The sequence below is a fragment of the Staurois parvus genome, unplaced genomic scaffold (assembly GCF_062004578.1).
Source record: "Staurois parvus isolate SC_StPar_1 unplaced genomic scaffold, SC_StPar_1.0 ptg000287l, whole genome shotgun sequence".
Taxonomy (NCBI): domain Eukaryota; kingdom Metazoa; phylum Chordata; class Amphibia; order Anura; family Ranidae; genus Staurois; species Staurois parvus.
The window spans coordinates 7,080,974-7,102,749 of NW_028318083.1; the positions used below are offsets into that span (position 1 = coordinate 7,080,974).

Below are 21,776 nucleotides of genomic sequence, written 5' to 3' on the forward strand. Positions count from 1 at the left end.
AACTAACCTAGACTCCACTATTATTTTATATGCTGCAACATTACCTAAAACCAGCCAGAAAGTATTTTAAAAATACCTTAACAGGGTCCACATCTACGTCAGACAAGGATTGTTCTTTCAAATAAAAGGACAATTCTCATATTTCTAGAATGCAGAGAACAGAACTGAGAACTGAATTTATGGTGAAAAAGGCTTAGTATGACTCAGTTTTACCTGACCTGGAACAGCAACATCCCAACATCGTGCGTCTCTGCATTAAATAGCAGGTAATGCAATCAAGAATGAAATCTAAACATTTGGAGGAATTCTAATTCATTAAATGTAGTTGATAATTAGATATAGTACTAGAAAGCTAAAACAAATTTATTGGGTTGATTTAATAAAAAATGTTTTATTTTATTTTTACTCAGTGGCACTGTATTCATTTTGATTAGACAAACATGTGCAAAGGAAATCCCTATTTTTTCAAAATTCCTTTACACAGGCTTGGGTGTTTACAGTGAATGCTTGGTTTAGTTACAAATGTAGTTCATTATTCTATTGCCCCTATACCTAAAGTATGGCTTCTCTAAAATGCTTTGGCACATTATACATGTATCGTTCACTCTATTTAGTTCATATAGCATTTATCATGATTTTAAGGGGTTTTTTTTACCATTTGCTATGGCTGTATAATACCATATTTTATATTTTAAATTGTTTGAGCCAAACTGCTTATTGATGATATGATAATGATGTTGGCTTACTAAAGGACTTGAGAATCTTAACTCAGTAGGGATATGAGAATGCTCATAAAAAGAATTATTTGTGTGAATATTCATTCTGTTATCCAGTCATGTGCAGAGGAAATAAGTAAACTGGGATTTTCTTTGCACATAAAGATTCACTTCAAAATTTTTATATCATCTGCCCATATTCGGGTTATTCAAAGTGAACACAGCTACAATTTACAATTTTTATATCATCTGCACCTAATTGGGTTATTCAAAGTAAACAAAGCTACAATTTACTAGGTGAAGATTCTCAACTCCTTTGGTAAATCAGTCTATATATTTCAGAATTCTATGTAAATGTATGCTTATAAGTTAGCCTTTTTCTGAAGTTAAAGGTTATGTAAAGAGTGCTACAAATGTTGTTTAGCAATAGGTAACAAATCATTGTTATATAGTTTACTGCAAATTGGTATGTATTAGTGGTCTCCAAACTGTGGCCCGGGGGCCAGATGTGGCCCTTTGCTTGCTTTTATCCAGCCCTTGGGGCACTATTCCATCCACTTAACATTGGGACATCACTCCTGCCATTGACACCAACAATGGAGTACAAATCCTCCCATTTACATGAATGTAGATATTCCATTTTACATGAATGTGTGTATTAAACCCAATATCACTAACAATGGACCACTATTCCTCCCAATGACATCAAGGATGTGGCACTATTTCTCTCCCTGACACCTACAATGAGGCACAATTCCTTCCAAAAACACAAACGATAGGGCACACTTCCTTACATTGACACAAGCTGTTGGGCACTATGCATTCCACTGACACCTACAGTAGAGCACAATTCGTCTCACTGACACCAGTGCTGGAATACAATTCCTTTCAATGACACCAACCATGGGGCACTATTCCTCCAATTACCACCAATGGTGGGGCACTGTTCCTGCCACTGACACCAATGACAAGCCACTACTCAACCCACTGACACCAGTGATGGGGCACAATTCCTCCCACTGACACCAACAATGGACCACAATTCCTCCTATTGACACCAATGATGGGGCACAATTCTTCCCGCTTATACCAACAATGGGCCACAATTCCTCCCACTAACACCAATGATGGAGATATATTCCTTCCACTGACACCAACGATGGGGTACAATTCTCCCCTAATTCCAAAGATTGGGCGTTATTTACTCCCAGTGAAGCCAGGACATTTTCTTCTCTAACTTCCCACAGTCCGGCCTCCCTAAAGTCTGAAATACCGTTAACTGGCCCTTTGTTTAGAAAGTTTGGAGACCCCTGAAATATATAATAAATTACATTTTAACATATTTTGGAATGATTGTTGATTTAGTTGCATTTTTTAACAATGTTGCAGTAAATTTGTACAAAGTGATAAATAATGTTGGGTGTATGGAGGGCAGAGCTTTAGGTCAGAGCTATGGAATTTATTTACTGTCAAGTGGTCAATAAAGAATGATTCATTTTTTATCCCACTTATCACACAGTATACATACTGGAACATTTGTATTGCCAGAGTACAGTACCAGCTAACAAAGGAGCACTCTAAATATATACTGTATTTATACCTTTTCTATACAAAGTTTTTTTTTTCAAACAATAGATGAGTGCATAGATATGCGGGATAATAGAAATATGTTAGTAACAGATTGTTTCAAAATATAACCTTGTCTTTTGTGTAAATTCTTTTATTAGAAATTACATGGTGCAAATGATTTGTTAAACAGTATTATCCTTACATTGTACCAGGTTATACAAATCTAGTCTTTAAAAAAATTATAATTAATTTTAATTAAAATAGTAAAAGTTTGTTCACATGAGCAGCCGGGGGGTTTAAAACCAGGCAGTCGAGGCCCTTTTTTTTAATCCTCTGACTGTCCGCCTGAACACTGAAAATCAGCTGCTGCTCAGAGCTTTACACATGCCGTGGCTACAATGCTATGCTTCACGGCCACAGAAACAATTAACAACATGTTGCGTTCAGCAGGCATCACATCTGCGAACGTGACCCATGCAAGTCTATGGGGGCCAATGCAATGATTGCATTGCAGTAGTGTGCCATTTACTGGTTTAAATCAGGTGGTGAGGAGGCAACATAATTACCTATTCGCCACTTGTCAAATGCCATCTAAAGAGCGATCAAATAAAGATTGCTCATCAGAGGGCATTGCACATGTGAATAATATCCAACTAATCCTACTTTCTGGTACTTTGAAAGGTTTTACCACTCTCCCAAGTGCTCCCTTAGGCTAAGTTTACATGTGCACCAAGAACAGGCATTTAATTTGTGTTTTTAAAACCTCACGAGTACCGGTTATGTCCATTGCAGCTGACAATGTAGTTCATATGGTTGCAATTGGGGTGCTTCACGTGTCATGTCAAAATTTATTCAGCATGTAGGGTTCCACTAGCTTTGCTGTTTCCTAAACTCCTTGATTCATGTCAATGAAAACAAGCATGGCGTTTACAGCATGTTTAAGTCTAGGTTCACAGCTATGCGTTTTCCATTGCATTTTGCAGAAATTTACAGCAGTTCATTTAACATGATTTCTTATGGGACACGTTCGCATCTCCGCATTTTCACCTGGTACATTTTTTGGAAAGGGTCAAATGCAAAATGCTGTGTTTTTGCTCTGTAAAAATGCATGTAGTGCATTTTTGATGCTTTTTTTTATGCATTTTGCGTTTTAATTTGAATGTTCTGTATTCAATTTTTCCAAAATGGGTATAAACAGGGTACAATAGACAGGTTCATATTCATACAATACATCAATACAGTACAGGTTATTGAGGTTCCACTTCTATGAGTGTGGAAGTAGATGGTTTACATGTGATTATCAGACATTATTCATTCAGAGTATGTTGTTGAACCTTAGGAGAGGGGAAGGGGGATTACAAACAAGGAGGGGGGTAAGGGAAGAGGTGGGGTAGTAACAGGGAAGGGTGTGAGAGTCTAATCCTGGTGGGTGTTAGCATTTTGCGTTTTAATCTGCCCAGCAACAAGTTGGAAATAAACCCCTCAAAACTCATCAAAAACATGTCAAAAGCACATGTGCAAAAACACAAAATGCATCACAAAAAAAACTGCAGAAACGGATCAAACGCAAACTGCATAGGTGTGAACCTAGCGGAAGATATGTTTAAAAAGCGTTTTTAGCGAAGATGATAGTATAAGAATCCATATAATAGAAAACCAACACAGAGGGGGTGCTTGGCAAGCGATATTTAACATTAGGCATACGTGGGAAATATGTTTTAATAAGCCATCTTAATGTAATAGATGCATTAACGGGCCTTCAAGTGTAAATGCTTAGTTTTTTTAAAATAACAAACAGGTTTATGTTTACCTGGAATTGCCCTGAACTTTCTCTTCTTGGGTCCCCTGCCAGCACTCTTGGCTCCTCCCCTCCACTGAGTGCCCCCTTAATAAGCCTCTTTCTATGGGACACTCATGTGGGCTTGCTCCCTGCCCCCACTCCCTCATCACTGGCTTTGAATGACAGTAGTGGGAGCCAATGGCTGAGCTGCTCAGCAATGCCAGTGAGACCAGGAATTAAGAAGAAAGAAGAGCTGCAGATGTGCACAGCTCTGGATCAAATGAGGGCTCAGGTAAGTATAAGGGGGGTCAGGGGATACAGATGCCTAAGCAATAAATGAATTAGGGTAAAAAATGAAGTGGCTTTATAACCACTTCTTGATATCTAAAAATTCAAAACACGCCTAAACGAGCCCAGGGAGCCTTCAACAGCAATTGGTGCCTCTGTGTCAGTGCTTGGTAAATTCTGCAGGCACCATTGTGTTTGAATAGATACAGTGGACAGTGAAAGCAAGTGCTTTGTTATTGTCTTTATCTATATCTGCCAAGAGACCGACCTAAGGGCATAGGGAAAACCTGGCATGGGATACAAGGCGTTATTCTTATTATCAGTTTGCTAAACAGATTTATCAAAATTGTATTCTTTATTAGTATTTGCCATATTGTATTTATAGCAATAAGTATACCTTTTTTTCAATTAAATGCTCTTTTTACTATAATAAAACTTTTTGCAAGAATAACTGTTTTTCCACTTTTAGCCAATGTATAGCTATATTCCAGTACTTTATCAACAAGATACTTACCATCATTATATATACGATGATTTATGTACTGAAGTATAGAACGTTATTCAGTACTGTCAAATTAAGGAAAATCCGTGGCTTTTCTGTCTGCAGATGTCACATGATGCTTCTAAATGTAGCGCTATCCCCTCAGGAGCCACTGGATAGGATGTGTTCTTTGATCTTTGCCACGGCCTCACAAATACAACCCCTCTGACACAGATAAAAAGGAGCATCACCCAAAGAGGAGCTTTTAGTCCCTCCCTCCTCTACGTAATATGGCATGTCATTTGGGGGGGAGTGGGTACCTAGTTTTAACAGGTACCACTTCTACTTCCGCTCAGATTGCCTAGGCAATCCAGCCGGACGTTCTCCTCTCCCCCTCCCTCCACGCAGTTTTCTTGGACACATCACAGATCCCAGAAGACTGTGGGATAATTCACAAAGTGCAGCACGGTTTTCGCATGCGCAGTGGGCAGCTAGCTGTGAGGCCACAAGCAGCACAGCCGACTGCCTACAGTTAAGTGGGGGCTAGTGAAGAACTATCCCAGGTGAGGACAGCACTGGATCCATGGACAGGTAAGTGCCCTAGTATTAACCTCTTCACATCGGTGCCTCCCGGCCATTTAAGGGGTTTCAGATGCCAGGAGGTGGGGGTGGGGTTTTAGGGTCACGTGACCACGGTGATTTGCTGTCACAGCAGTCACATGATTGGAAAAGGTCCCAATCACAAGGGGAGATCGGGACCTTTCCGTGAGACACTGACATATGTGCTGGGACCGTGCAGGGCATGCGCTCTCAGCACATATGTGTTTTCAAATGGTACGCAAATATCTGACCACTCGGCGTCAAGGCCCAGCCACCGAGAGGCTGCATATTTGCGTACAGTTGGTGTCAAGGGGTTAAAAGTCAGCAGGTACAAGTTTGCAGCTACTGATTTCAATTTGTTTGTTTTTTATGGAGTGGAGAAGCGCTTTAACACAGTTAGTAATAATGGCCTACTCATGGCAACACTATAACAGGAACACAATAATAATACTGCATCAGGAAACAGGCATTAAGCCGATTGGTAGAGGTGAATCTCAGTATACTGAAACACTATGCGAATTATAACAGTAAAAGCATAAAACTGGGCAAATAATAATAGTTATCCAGATCAATGTATGGTAAAACCAGTAATCAGAGGCAAATATATGACAACACTATGTACCAGGATCAGCATAAACGTTAACAGATCACCCTAACTGCTATCATGGACAGCAAAGAGATTAAATATAACTGTGTTCAGGAGTCTTTACTACCCAAGTGCAGTAAGGGTGACAATGTTCTCAGATGATTTCACTCATATCTAGGCTTTATTTATATAAAACTGGGTCTGCCTTTCTTTTTCTAAGCATACATACATCTAAATGAATGACATGAAGACATTGTGGCAAACCTGCTAAAAGTAGAACATGTTTGTATTGCAAAAAATAATTTTCACTTTGCAAGAGAATTTTCATGTACCTTAGTGAATGAGGTGAAAATGTACTTTGCAAAGGCATCCAGTTTTGCTCTAGAAAGATTTTAAATGATTTTTCCTTGCACATAATACAAGTCTGCTAAGTTAAAATCCCCTTGCAAAGTGAAAATTCTGAAACCTTTCACGGACATGATGCAGGAGATGGTCAGAGACTGCAGACATGATACAAGAGAGTCAGAGACAGCAGATATGATACAGGAGATGTTCCAAAACTAAACATTCTTTAGATGTGGGGCGTGTTTCAAGAATATACATAGACTACTGACAAATTACATGAGAAAACTAAAAATCACTGCTGTAACAGGGCTATAGTTAGTTATAGTTATCTAGAAGGGTGCTACATATGTTTTTTTCTACTACCGAGTGTGTCTCTATTAGGGAGATTCTTCTAACATTCTCTGTGATTATGGGTATAGGAAGTGGGGGGGGGGGGGAAATTATCCTAACAGGGACAATGACAGTGATATATATATATATATATATATACAATATATATATATATATTACTGTATTAAAATAAACTTTAGAAAAAAACTTGCATTGTTTTCACAATTTGTTTCTAATGAAATCCTATGATTAAAGATCAGTTTATTCACATCTTACACCTTGTCAGACCCCCCCCAAAAATAAGATGCATAATATTTTATGGTCACCTACAAGGTTAAAAGTTATTTTGCAAAACATATACAGAAAAATGTTCTGGTCACATACAGGGTGAAGGCTTTTTTACATTGCTTTTTTACATGCTCGCATTTACATACTTTTTTTATCTTACAAAATGGTTTTAGTTCAGACTTTCTCTAGAAAGCTAGACCTGTGTCATGTAAGTATTTGTTCACTTGAAAGCTTTGGTTTAACTACTAGGCATGAAAGAAAATGGGAAATTGATCAATGAACTGGGCAGGAAAAGGTTGTGCTTTGGAACAACATGTTGGATAGTGTATAGTGTAAATATAATAATATTTACAAAATACAGGCATACAGTCATTTGTAAGACTTTCCATACTTTTATATCAACAGGATTTGCTTCGAATGAAGATTTATAATTTGTAAAACAAAGATTTGGTGAGTCAAATTTTTCCAAAGAATATTTTTTTGTAAATGTCCTGTTTCGTGAGCTGTAATTTATTTTTAAAGGTGTGACTATATTTTCTGTGCAAGACATTGAATTCCAAAGGGATTTTTTCAGCTGAAAGGAGAGCAGAGCAGCATTGAATTTGATAAGTCAGTCTTTTCTTCTACAAAGACAGGAAAAACTGGAAGAAGTATCACATACCTGGGCTTCATAAAACTTTTGGTTTTCTTGTAACTGAAAGTATAATTTATTAATAAAATCCACTGAACTGTCAATCTTTGGGCTTTTAACATATAGGTTTTTGTTAAGACAAACCCCACAGAAGCTGAACACCAGTGTTTATACAAACAGAATATGTAATTGGAACAAATACCTAACAATGTATTAAAGTGACTGGCTTCAGGTGATACACAGAGATGAAAAAAAAATCATTTTACATTAATTGTACCTGCTTATCTATTGTCTACTCTTCTCTACATCCATTCAAAGTTGAGAATTTTTAAAGCTTGTCTGAGCTTTCAGAAAACAGGGGACAGAGATCTGAAATTACAGACTGCAGAGCTCATTGAGCCCTGAGAGGTAATTGGAGGGAAGAGACACACCCCCTTCAGAGAGTACACAGGAACAGAGCGGAGGCTGTTAATCAGTTCATGGTCCCTCCCCGTCACTTTTTTTTCTCTTGGTGTCAGGAAGACTTGTCATAAGTGATTCATGCTGATAACAGAGGAATGAAGCAGCAGAAAGAAATTACACTTAGTGCTCTAAATTTAGACAGTACACACTATAGAGGGATCTGCTTTGTTCATATTTCATGTCTGAGGTTTACTACCACTTTAACATTTAGGAACTTAATAGGAAATAGGACTAATCTTTGCTTCAGCTTCAGCTTCAGTTCTTGGAATATTGGGCACCGCATGTGGTATTTAGGTATTTAGGTGTCTTGACACATTTTGCCTAAATATCACATGCCATCCTGAAACTGTTAATTAACTATACTGTTTTGCGGTGTTCAAGATGGCAGAGTTAGTAGACTTGTTTCCCGGAGCTCTGCTGGAGTGCTTTTCTTTTATCCTTACCTAGCGAATCCTGTGCTGGTCCATGGGGCGTGGATGCCTCTCAAGACCCTGGGCATCCAAAGAAGGGCAAACACTCTGCTTCCCCCCAGGAGTTTCCAGTACTGCCAGCCCTGAACTTTTGGTGGGGAGTAGTCCGGAGGTGCGCTCCATCATGGTGTAGCAGACTAACCTGCCATATGATCCCATTCCCTCTCCACCAGGAATCCCTAAGGTGATGGTGGCCATCACTGCTTGCCAATCAGCTTCATCTCTAAGATCAGGATAAAATTCGCTCCAGATTGACCACTGCGGAGATTTGGATCGGCCATGTGGAGGACACTGCGGTGGAGCACACCGTAGCGATCTGCACCCTACAGTCTAAGGTGAGGGTGCTTGAAAACCACAGTGAGGAGGCCGAAAACTGCTGTAAGAGGAACAACCTCCACATCATCAGGCTGCCAGAAGGAGTGAAGGGGAAGAATCCTACTGTGTTTGTGGAGGAGTTGATTCGGTCCCTGTTATCTGCAGCCAATCTTTTCCCTTATTTCGCTGTAGAGCTGGCCCTTCACAGGCCACCACAACCAGGGGGCTCCATCTTGCACCTTCATTTTGTGGCTATTAAATTTCAAGGACCGGGATAAAATTCTGCAGGCCAATCGCATGGCTGGGGAACTCTCCTTTCTCAATGGCCACCTGATGATTTTCCCAGACGGTGGAAGCCCAGAAGCTTCGTAAGTCCTTCGATGCTGTCAAGGCTGCCTTGAGAGCCAAGGGTGTCAAGTATAGTGTTCCCCTGTAAACTCCGGGTGATTGATGGTGAGATGGTCCGGTTCTTCACTACCCCTAAAGATGCTGCGGCTTGGATGGAAACAGTATGGGAAATATATGTGAGCGCACCTACAAAGAAAGTATAGCAGCTGTACACCAGGTAACCATAAAAACCTCTAAAACAATGTAAATCAAAAGTGCAGCGCTGGAAAAAAGACACTATAAATATAAATCATTAAATAAACAGTTCATATGGTGATTTCAAGTGACATCAGGTGCTTTCATATAATCGTATCCTTCTGGTGGTAAGGTGATGTGAGATAAGGTGCAGAAAGAATGCACACTCACCAGAACGCACAATTTAATGAGCGTTTGTAAATATATGTTTCTCCTGAGGTCATCTGCTGGTCAGGGTGATGTCTGGAATCCTATATCCTCCCTTCCGTGGTCCTGGATGTTTATCAAGGTGGTCCAGTATACCCCTCAGGTAGTAGCCTATGGACTGCTCTGTAGTGGTAGGGAAAGCTCCTTCTCCAGTGGTCAGGTGGATGGCTGTGGATTGATACTCCCCAAGGGAGTCAAAGCAGAGACATCTCCATAGTGTAGTAAGTATATACTTTATTAGGGAAAAACGAGGATATATAGAATAAAAATTCAGTAGATGTACAAGCGATTACATGGACTAACCGTCCAGTGTTAAAGATGGCCGCCGGAGCTCCACGATGCTCCATGATGGATGGATGGAAACCCTGCCTCCGCAGGACTGAATCTGCTTTTATGTTGTCACCTGGTTACCTACCATAGTGCTTGACACTGCTGCTTGCATTATGTTACTGGCTGGTGACATGTATCTTGAAAATATGTCCATTGAAGAAGAGCGTGTATTTTCTTTGGGGGAGGACAATGCTGCTTATCCTACACTGGATGCCTGTTGTTTGACTGTTGCTCTCTCTTTCCTGGTACCGTTGCCACTCTACCTTTTACTGCAGATTCCTAAGTTCGTGCCTCTGGAGTGGTGGGGGGTTCCAGGCCCCTCAACTTGCACACCTCCATGCTTTGTTGCCCTTGGGCCTATTTTGGGATACAATCATACCCATTTTTTGTGGGACATGTGGGGTGGGGGGGGGAGGGTGGTCAGCCGTTGCTGACTTAGTTTGCTTTCTTAGTTTTTTGTTTTCCATGGTATAATGCCAAAATGTGTTTTTTTATGGAATGTTCTACATAGATTATTGGTGGTATTAAATGGAATGGGAAGTTGTGGGTGGCCCTTGCTTGGGCCTTGTGTCGGGCCCACCTTCACCTTTCGGCCACAGCATTCTGGAGCATACTCCTCCCCCATTTCTACTACCTTCCATTGTCCAACTAGTAGACCATGGCTAAGCTCTATATTGTGTCCTGGAATGTCCAGGGCTTAAATTCATCCATCAAGAGGTCCCTGGCTTTTAATTTCCTCCAGAAATATTCCCCCCAGTTGTGCATCCTTCAGGAGACTCATCTGGGGTCTCATATACTGGGTTTCAAGAGGACCTGGGTAGGCTCCCACTATTATGCAATTTATTCCAGCTAGTCTAGAGGGGTGAGCGTTTTGGTGCACAGGTCGCTGCTTTCAGCTCCTCAAAATCAAAACTCACCCTGGAGGTAGATACCTGATACTGCATGTGGCTATTGCTAATGCACCTTATTATATTGATGGATCTGTATTTACCGCCCCCTGCTGATGCAACACTATTGTACACAATTATTCAGATGGTGCTTCAGTATGGGGCTGATCACGTGATTTTGATTTTGATGGCTGACTACAATCTGTCCCCATGCCCAAACCTAGACAGGTTTCACCCCAGGTCTTGTTGGCACCTGGATTGGCCCAATGAGTATCCTTATCAACTTGACAGATCTCTGGTGCCACTACCACCCTTCTGCCCTGGAATTCACCTGTCACTCCTCTGCCTTCCACACACTCTCCCACATAAGTTTAATCTTTGCTTCCTAGTCTTCACTACAGTGTGTGTTGGAGGTTACCATTCTACCTGGAGGAATCTCAGACCATGGCGCCCTATTGATCACTCTAATATTGAGCCCACGGGGGGTCGAGGGCTGTGAAGGCTGTCCAGGTTTTGGGTCATGGACCAGAAAATCCAGAATGCTATGCTAGAGGACTTGTGTCAATACTAGATGGTTAATTTGGACTCTGCTGATACTGCAACACTCTGGGACACCTTTAAGGCCTGGCTGTGTGGAGAACATATGTTGTGTATTGCTGCAGCCCGTAGGGCCTCTGAGCAATCTCTTGCAGAGTTGGAGCAGGGCCTCCAAGAGAAGGAGGCTGCTTATGTGGCTAATCCTAATTAGCCCAGCTATGGGGTGCTGAAACTGGCCTTTCGGGAGCTTGCCTTGTTCCGAGCTGAGTTGACTAGGAAATCCATGCTCTATACAGCCCAGAGAGTGTTTGAGTTTGGCAATAAAAATGGTAGACTTCTGGCTTGGCTGGCTAAGGGACAGTTTTCCACCACCCATATTAGTGGGATCAGGGATGCTGATGGGACACGACTACAATCCCCAGACCACATTAATAGTAGATTCCTTCAGTATTATCAGACTCTATAGTCTACCGGAGTAGACTATACAGTCTCTGAACTCTGTGTGTATCTTGATCAGATTGATTTTCCTGCACTTGACCCTGACGTTATTGCTAGTCTTGACCGAGACATTACCCTGGAGGACGTTCAGGCCATAGCCCAGCTCCAACCTGGTAAAACCCCCAGTGCAGACAGACTCCCCATGGAATGTTACTCCCTTTATCAAGACTTAGTGGCGCCCAGGCTCACTTCCTTGTTCAAACAATTCTTCTCATTGGGATCGCTCAATGTCTGAGGCCACTATTGTGTTGGTGCCCAAGCCAGGCAAGGACCCTGATGACTGTGCCTCCTACAGGCCTATATCTATGCTCAATGTGGATGCCAAGATCTTGACCAGAATTCTCACCAATCTGCTGTGTAAAGTCCTTGTGTATGTTATCCAGTGGATCAAACTGGCTTTGTGCCTGGCAAGGGCACTGACAGCAATCTTTGCCGGCCTTTCCTTAACCTATCAGCTGCTCACTCCAATGGCGGGCACAAAGTTATTGCCTGTTTAGACCCTGAAAAGGCGTTTGACTACATGGAGTGGGACTTCCTTTGGGAGGTGATGAGTCGATTGGGATTTGGGCCTCGGTTTCTTTGGTGGTTAAGTCTATTGTACTGGGCTCCTCTGGTCGAATTCATACAAATGGCTGGCTGTCTGAGCCCTTCCCCTTACAAAGGGGCACTAGGCAAGGGTGTCCCCTGTCCCCTTCCCTTTTTGCCCTAGCATTAGAACCTCTAGATATATTGTTTCAGGGTTCCTATTCAGTTAAGAGTCTTAGGGTGGGCCCCCTCGAGGAGAAGATCTCAATTTATGCTAGTGATGCGCTTCTCTACCTTCATGATGCGAACTCCTCCTTGAGGGCAGCACATGCTCTCTTCAATGGGTTTGGACATTATTCTGGGGTTTGTATAAACTGGTCTAAGTCATCCCTATTCCCCCTGGATGCTGCAGCATGGGAAACAGCAGAGGCTACTCTGTTGAGGTGGGTTGATCAAATTAAATATCTTGGTGTTCAGGTGAAACAGGACCCCTGGGACTTTTTCAAGTTTATTTTGCATCCCCTATCAACCCAGTTGAGGGATAAGTGGGGTTCTTCTGGGGTACACTACTACTGAACCTCATTGGCCTCATCAATATCCTTAAGACGATTCTGCTGCCCAAGTTCACCTATGTCTTTTGCAACTGCCCCATTTGGGTATCTAGCACTTTTTTCAAGGATATAGGTGCTTTACCACACTTCACCTGCTGTGGTGGGCTGGCTTTGCCCAATTTTAGACCTACTATACCTATATAGTGGTTGTCTCCATCCGGTGGTGGTTCGTGCATTCCTAGACTAATGCTGCAGTTTTCCTTGAGGCGGCACTTCTTGGCTCACTCCAGGAGCTGGGAAACTTAGTCTATTGGGGTTCCAGAGCTTATTCTGGCCTGCCACACTCCACCAGGATGTCTCTAAGGGTTTGGGTTGTTGCTTGGAAGTGGTTTCTGCAGCCTGGGCAATGGTCCCCGTACCATCCGCTCTGGAGAAATCGTACTTTTCCTCATTTCAAACTGCTGCCCGACCCCAACTCTGGGCCCGATTTGGTAATAAAATTCTGAATGATGTCTTTGTCTTGGGATTCCTTTAGAGATCTCCTAAACAAGTTTAGGATTCCTAGGTGGATGTACTTTAGATACTTCTAGTTGCGACATGCAGCTAGGGCCCAGTTTCCTGTACCTTCCCAACTGACTACTGACCCTATTAAGGATCTTCTGGCCCAAGAATCCCTATCCAAACCTCTTTCTTCCCTCTACTCAGCTCTAATCTGTATAGATTCCCCCAAAATGGAGGCCCTTTGGGAGGCCTGGAAAGCTGACATTCCCACCTTAGATAGAGAAGACTGGGAGGACTGCTTTGAGGACAGTTTGAGATTGGTGATCTCCCCCAGGGATAAATTGATTCAGATTAAATTCCTACCCAGTTTTTGATATACACTTCAAAAGTTGCACAGGATTTACCCTCAACGGTTCTCAGACTGCCCCAGCTGTCAAATGGCGGTTGGCACCTATTCCCATGTTTTGGGATTGCCCGAATGTATCCAGGTATGGGTCCGGACATGGCTGTGATCCCTTTCACTGACACTCTGGGCTGTATAGGTGGGATGCTGCAATACCTGTTTTCTTTTATGCTAATTTTTATGTGAATTGCATTGATGCCATTTCCTTCAATAAAGGAACATGGTTGTAAAAACAACAGACAAACTACACTGTTTTGTGGTATTTACCGCTAACCGTTTAAAATGCTTAGAAAATATTGCATGAAAATTACATTTAATTCACAGAAGGAAATAAATAATTATATGTATGCAGTAATTAAGTAGTGGTCCAGGCATGTAGTATTTAAGACATGTAAAAATATGATAGGCATTTTTGAGTAGTTTGGAAATATGGAAATCATCAGGGTTGATTTTCTAAAGGAAAAATGTTTTTAAGTTTTGGATAGAGTGGAGGTGGATTAGAACACCTGTTGGGTTTTTGTTGCTGTCTGTGTCCCTATTAGGGAAATTCACCCTCTCTATTTGTCCTGTTTACCATTATCATTGAAAGTGAAATAAAAAAAATCCCAAATTTGGGGATGTCACCAGAAAAGTAAGGGGGGACATCTTCCAATGGGTAAACAGATGGCAAACAATTTAATTTAAAAACTGACAGGGTAACCCTCCCTTACTGTCTCCAAAAAGAAAAAAAAATGTGTTGGCTACAGTTCTACTTTAAGGCAAATAGACTGTGCAAATTGCAAGTTGCTCCAGAGCTTAGTACATGAGGAAAAGCTTTACTTTACAAAGAATACCCAATCGCGTGCAAGGAAAATAAAAAAAACTGCATTTTTGCTTGCACATGATTGGATGATGGAAGTCAGCAGAGCTCCTAGTTATTTACTAAGCTCTGGAGCACCTTCACTTGCAAAGTGCTCTATCTATGTGCCTTTAGTAAATCAACACCATTACATTTAGCAAATCCACCCATTATATGTAGTCAAATATACTTATTTTCTCCTGTCATTTCAACAGACTTTTTTTGTGCATATACAAGCATATACATCAATTGCTGCAAAACCCTCCCAATCACTGCAAACATAATACAATGCACATGCATATCACAATGGTCTAATCCCTTGTTAGAACATACTGTATACCTCATATATGTAGTGGGGATACTTTACTTTTTCACAATTATTTTTAGAGATATCTTCCCACTGACATGATTGAACTTTTTAGCTATCTATAAGGGGGTAATTCTTCCCAGTGACCACAAGTGTATTGTAAGGAGCATTCTTCCCACTAACTATCACACTAATGTATCATGAGTTGCAGAAATAGCCATTTTTAGCAGGGGTTTCCTGAGACTGGAAAGTTATTTTAAGGGTTCCTCTGTGTTGAAAAGATTGAGAAAGATTGCTTCAAAGTGTAGGCTCCATTCACACTTGTGCGACTTCAAAATCATGCGATTTTCATTGTGACTTTACAGTGCGACTTTGACGCAACTTTGGATGAGTGCAACTTTGGTGCGACTTTGGCCAAAGATGATTATTATTGCTGTAAATAGTCACACACAAGTTGCATTCAGGTGGGACTTTCATGTGACTTTGGAGGGTTTACATTAAACTCTATGTTCCTCAAGTCACATGAAAGTCGGACCCAGGGGCAGACTGACAACTCATGGGGCCCCCGGTCAATAGGGGATCACGGGGCCCCTGTGTCCTTGCCCAAACTCAAAAAAGCCTATGAAAAAGGTACCAGGGGCATCTCATGGGGCCCCCTACTGACCCCGGGCCCTCAGGCAGTGCCCGAGTTTCCAAATGGTCAGTCTGCCCCTGGTCGGACCAAAGTAGTGCAGGAACTACTTTCAAGTCACTGTGACTTGAAGTTGCACAGATATGAATGGTACTTATTGTGAAACATGGAGTGTGGCTTGCCATGCAACTTTGGACCCCAAAGTCTCACAAGTGTAAAGGGCTCTTCAGGCAAAACTTTATTATTAATAATTTTGGATAGAGTAATGGAGGGTTATAACCCCTGTCAGTTTTTTTTTTTTTTTTGCCATCTGTGTCCTCATTAGAAGATTTCCCCTCTATTACTTAACTGCGGACAACCCAGAATTTGAGATGTTCTTTTCATTTCACTTTCAATAATAATGGTAAACAGGAATGGTGAATCTCTCTAATGGGACAGACAGTAGGAAAAACCTAATAGCATGCGACCTGAAAGTTGCATGAATTACAGTGCAACTTTCCCAGGTGACTTCCTTGCGACTTGAGCATAATTATTTCCCTCATGAACATGCAAATCAGCGCATAATTTGTTAGACATGTATCTCTTTTGAATTTTTTGTTGCTATTCTGTCTCTCAGTGTTACAATACACCTACCATTCGATTTTTAGACTGATCATTTCTTTGTGAGTGGGAAAACATTCAAAATCATCAGGGGATCAAATACTTATTTCCTTCACTGTACATAATAAAACATGCTCAGATGCCACTGCTTGGACCAAGGAGAATGATCTTTTCATCCAGATGTTTCCAATCTGATCTGGTACAAATGGGGGATTCCAAATGTGGATATCCTAGCTTCTAGATTCAACAACTGTTTGTTGCTAGAACCAGAAATCCTCTAGCCCTGGCCTAGGATACCCTAATAATCACCTGGCATCAGTTCAGGCCTATTTTTGCCTTCCCCCCAGTGGGAATTCTGCTTTGCCTGCTTCACAAAATAGAGCAAGAGAGAAAAGCACTGATTCTAACTGTGCCAAATTGGCCCAGAAGAACCTGGTACACATATATACGCAGACTTCTAGGGGACAACACTTGGCCCTTTTCCAGTAGGCATGATCTGCTATCTCAAGGTCCTCTACTCCATCCTGGTTCTCAGTCTTGGGCTTTAATGGCATAGCTGTTGAAACCCAGGTCTAAAAATATAGAGGGATTTTGGAGTCTGTGATTCCTACCTTGCTGAAAGCAAGAAAAGCCACTTTCAGAAAGATCTAGGTTCACTCTCCCTTATAAAAAACTTTATTCAAAGTGTTACTCCTATCAGCCCCCCTTGCAGCACCCTGTGTTTCCCTGTGTCTTTAGTTTGGCCCTCTCTGACCTGCAGAAACCATCCCATCAGGGATATTCCTCTGGAGGTTCTTGCTGGCTGGCAAAATAGCCATTTTTGGCTGTTAGATGTGGTTTTTGAGCTGGTGGCCCTTTCCTGTAAAGAACTTTGCCTCATACTTCACAACAACAAGGTTGTCTTATGCCAAAGTCAATCCTTTCTTCACCTCAATGAGGACATTGTACTGCAATCCTTGTGCCCTGCTCCTAAGCATCTAAAGGAATTTTTTTTCTCTTTCCTAGGGACCTCGTAAGGGGCACCCTGCTTCAAAATCCACCATTGCATGGTGGATAAGAAACTTGACTGCAAGAGCTTATGCTCTTAAGCAAAAACATCCTCCTGTGCCATTCCAACAGATTGATGGGAATTTTCAGCACCAAGCCTCTGTAGCCCAAATGTGTAAGGCCACCACCTGGTCTTCTGATCATACTTTCTTGCCAAGTAAACTACCAAGCTTCTTTTGTTGCAGCTTTGGGCAGCAAATTTCTTTTAGTGGCATGCTGGACTCGGATTTTTTGACCCTTGTTTTTTTTTCCAGTCGGCTTAGTTCTGTTTGCCTAGTTGTCTCCCACCCTTTGTATTCATTGCATGCAGACATCCCATGGTGTATACATATGCTGCCTGTGTCATGTACTGTAAGATTAAGATAAATTCCAAAAATACCCATAAATTCCATGTCTTAGAGTACAGTACAGGACACAGGTCACCCTCCCTTATTTTTTTTTCACTTTGCAAAAAGTATATATACTTTGCAGTGTGAATTTTAGTTGAATATGGTGAAACTGAGTTCACTTTAAATACCCAATCATGTGCTAGAAACTTGTATTTTTAATTTACCAAAGACATGTTTGGGTATTCAGAGTAAAACAGTTAGAACTTATTCAGAAACTATGTCTTTGCTAGGTGAAAAGCTTCTACTTCTTCAGTAGATCAATACCACTATCTAGTGACACCAATGAAATAGATGCAAATGCCATTATGCATCTCCAGCATGTTTAACAACTGCCAACAGATGGTGTAGGTTGAAATCACCATTTGGCTTTCTTCCTACACAAACCATTCAAGATAATAGAAATATGGTTCTGTCAGACCTTATCACTTTTATAGCTGTGGTATCCAGGTGTTGCACTTTGTGCACTCAATGCATTTGTGGTTTCTGAGTGGTTAGCCCTGCCAGTACAGTCCAGTTTTTTGAGGCTTGTGATGTAAAATTTGTTATTGAGACTGAGTCATGTATGTATGCATGTGTCATACCTGTGAAAACTGGAAGTCACTGTAATATGCACTGCTACTTCAAGGATCCCTGCTAGTTTCCAGGTCCCATGCCAAGAAACTGCTGAGAATACTTAGCATTTTCTCCATGAATGGAAAGCATTCTTTGATTGGATGAGGTGGAGATCATATCAACACTGCCCCACCTCTCCACTGCAGTTAGCCAGATATTGCTTTGAGTTAATTGAGAAAATGCATCATGTTCTCTAAATGGCTCTCATGGGGAGCAAGCAACCTCCTGTGTTCATTATGCATCAAGACAACCTCTGAGCATGGGACCCAGAAGCTAATGGAGATCACTGTAGTAGTGGTACCTGGTACAGTGAATTTTAGCTTTCATAGGGATCCCACAGCTATAGCACATACACACTTACATGGGTCCAAACCATGTAACTATGGAAAAATTCCCATACCTAAACTTCAGATTTATTATTTGTAGAATTTATTATATATTCATTTAAGTGTCTATATAACTTGTCAGTGAAATTTAACATGTGAGCAATAGGGTTGATGTAGTAAAACTGAAGATTACAGAATCTGGTGCAGATCTGCATAGGAACCAGCTTCCAGGTTTTATTGTCAAAACTTAAATGAACAAGCTGAAGTTGGAAGCTGATTGGCTACCTTGCACAGCTGCACCAGATTTTGCACTCTCCAGTTTTAGTAAACCAACCCCAATGTTTCACTTTGCTGATATCATTTATTGACATGCTTGGCATTTGCTGCCATCATTTGTTATATTGTTCTCTTTTACTAATTTAATAATGCTGTTTTTGTTTACTGGTACACTTGCAATTTAGGAAGCAACAGTGTAGCATCTTTGGAATTCTGTTAGTTTCCCAATGTTGAAAACTCACATATAAAAGTTCTAATTGATACAAATGTTTATTGTTGGCATATGCTACTAATTAGCAGTAACATAATATGAATCACTATTGTAGCTACGTTTTAATTATAATTGAAATACTGCAAAGTTAAATATTTGTTCATGTTGTATTTCCACTATTTTGGCTGCCTTTTCTACAATGCTTCTCAGAGATGCTGAAAAATTTTGCTAATACTCTGTAAGCATACATTATGTAGGTATCATTGATTTCAATGAACCAAGTATCCATATTCAGCTCATTTATTGGTAGATTACACTCAATTTGCTGGTAATCATGTTTCGTATTGAGAACAGATTGTTCCTTCAACTATTAATGAGCCACTCAGGGATCATGTGGGCAACATGGTAATTGTATGGTAAAAATATCTCCCATTTTAATGGGACATTGTGTAATCACTTACAGTTTGCTGAACACAGATAGTCACCTTGTTTTTCTTTTTAATCTAGATTAAATTTACGACAAGACAATATCAGCGTACACAATGAAGATCATGTCTGTTGTCCATATGGCGGAGAATGGGAATGAAACAGAGGAGCAAAATGACAGAGACCCCCCTGAAATCAATGTTACAGTTACTGCCTGTTGTATCATCATGGTCTGCATATTTGGAATGCTGGGAAATGGAATAGCCTTCTGGTACCTTTCCTTCAGAATTCCGAGAAACAAATTCACAGTGTATATAATTAATCTGAGCATTGCTGACTTTACTTACCTATTTTTTAATTCAATTCTCATGGTATTTCAGATTAATTCATTGATGGGTGTGCATCCAAAAATTCCAGGACTAGTTAAGGTTATTATTTCATTAGAGATATTTTATGATGGCGCATACCAGGCTGGTATGTTATTCCTACTTGCCATCAGCATTGAGAGATGTCTTTCTGTTTTCTACCCCATATGGTATCGCTGCTGCCGTCCTAAACACCAGTCACTAATAGTCTGCATAGGCTTGTGGTGCACTGCTGGGGTTGAAAGCTGTCTAGAAAACCTTGCCTGCACTGCACAGGCATTTTCAGCAAGATCAAATCAATGTACAGGGGTTCAGGCAATGTCATTTGTATTAGCCATTGGAATCTCACTCCCACTCATGCTATTTTCCAGCACCATTTTACTCATCAAGGTCCATAAAGCATCAGTAAAATGTCGCCCTCCAAAGCTTTATGTCATCATAGCCATATCGGTCTTTGTTTTTATGGTTGCCTGTGTGCCTATCAAATTTATGTGGCTGCTAAAGTACATGCAACTTTTGCCACATAACTTCCAGTTAGTGCATTTCTTTTTTGCCAGTGTCTTGTGTACTGTATTTAGTAGCAGTATTAATCCATATATCTACTTCATGGTTGGAAAAAAAAATCAGCAAAAATTACGTGGTTCAATTCACTCTGCTCTACATAATGTCTTTCATGAAGAGGAGGATGAAACAGAAAACACGTTTGCCAAGAGCTCTGGAATTAGTCATATTAGTTAGCATGCCAAAGCCCAGCTGTAGGAAGGAGTTACCTAGCAAGTAGTTGAAAGTGTAACTGTATGCAGTAATAATAGACTTTTTTTAACCCAGTTATGTAGGCATTCAAATATTTTTTAAATAGTACCTCAATCCTTCTTTTTGTTCCCATGCTCGATCAGCATTGTGGCAACTGACAGCATTGTTAGCATTCAGGCTTTAGTGCATTGCACAGTGCTGTAAATCTAATAATTGTAGCTTGCTGATTGGAGGAGAAAGCAAAGAGATTATGTAATCATTGATCTATTTCACTAACAACTCACAGTCTACCCAGCTGTATTGCTTTGACTGCAATGAAGAAATTAATTTGGTTAGCCTATAGTGTCTAGCAAGTATGTCTTTTTTTTGGAAAACTGGCTGAACAGAGTTTCTGATCTTGCCAGAGATCTGTAAATATATACACTATATTGGCAAAAGTATTGGGACACTCCACCAAATCATTGGATTCAGGTGTTCCAATCACCTCTCTGGCCACAGGTGTGTAAAATCAAGCATCTAGGCATGTAGACTGCTTCTACAAACATTTTTGAAAGAATGGGTCGCTTTCAGGAGCTCAGTGAATCTAAGCATTGTACCGTGATAGGTTGCCACCTGTGCAATAAGTCCATCTGTGAATTTTCCTTGCTACTAAATATTCCACGATCAACTGTTAGTGGTATTATAACAAAGTGGAAGCAACTGGGAACAGCAACTCAGCCATGAAGTGGTAGGCCACATAAAATGACAGAGCGGGGTCAGCGCATGCTGAAGTGCACAGTGCGCAGAAGTCGCCAACTGTCTCCAGAGTGAATAGCTAAAGACCTCCAAACTTCATGTGGCCTTCAGATTAGCACAACAACAGTGCATAGAGAGCTTCATGGAATGGGTTTCCGTGGCCGAGCAGCTGCATCCAAGCCTTACATTACCAAGTGCAATGCAAAGCGTCGGATGCACTGCTGTAAAGCATGTAGCCACTGGACTCAGTGGAGACGTGTTATCTGGAGTGATGAATCACACTTCTCTGTTTGGCAATCTGATAGATGTGTCTGGGTTTGGCAGTTGCCAGGAGAACGGTACTTGCCTGACTGCATTGTGCCAAGTGTAAAGTTTGGT

General features: G+C 41.0%; 1 protein-coding gene across 1 annotated transcript; it reads left to right on the forward strand.

The window, feature by feature from the left end:
* The first annotated feature begins 220 nt into the window (after positions 1–220).
* Positions 221–21,001, forward strand: LOC149458350 (mas-related G protein-coupled receptor member D-like). Its single transcript, XM_089682156.1, has 3 exons — positions 221–266; positions 7,389–7,433; positions 19,627–21,001. Exon 3 carries the CDS (start codon positions 19,662–19,664, stop codon positions 20,646–20,648), a length of 987 nt encoding a protein of 328 aa, XP_089538282.1. The 5' UTR covers positions 221–266; positions 7,389–7,433; positions 19,627–19,661; the 3' UTR covers positions 20,649–21,001.
* Positions 21,002–21,776: the final 775 nt, after the last annotated feature.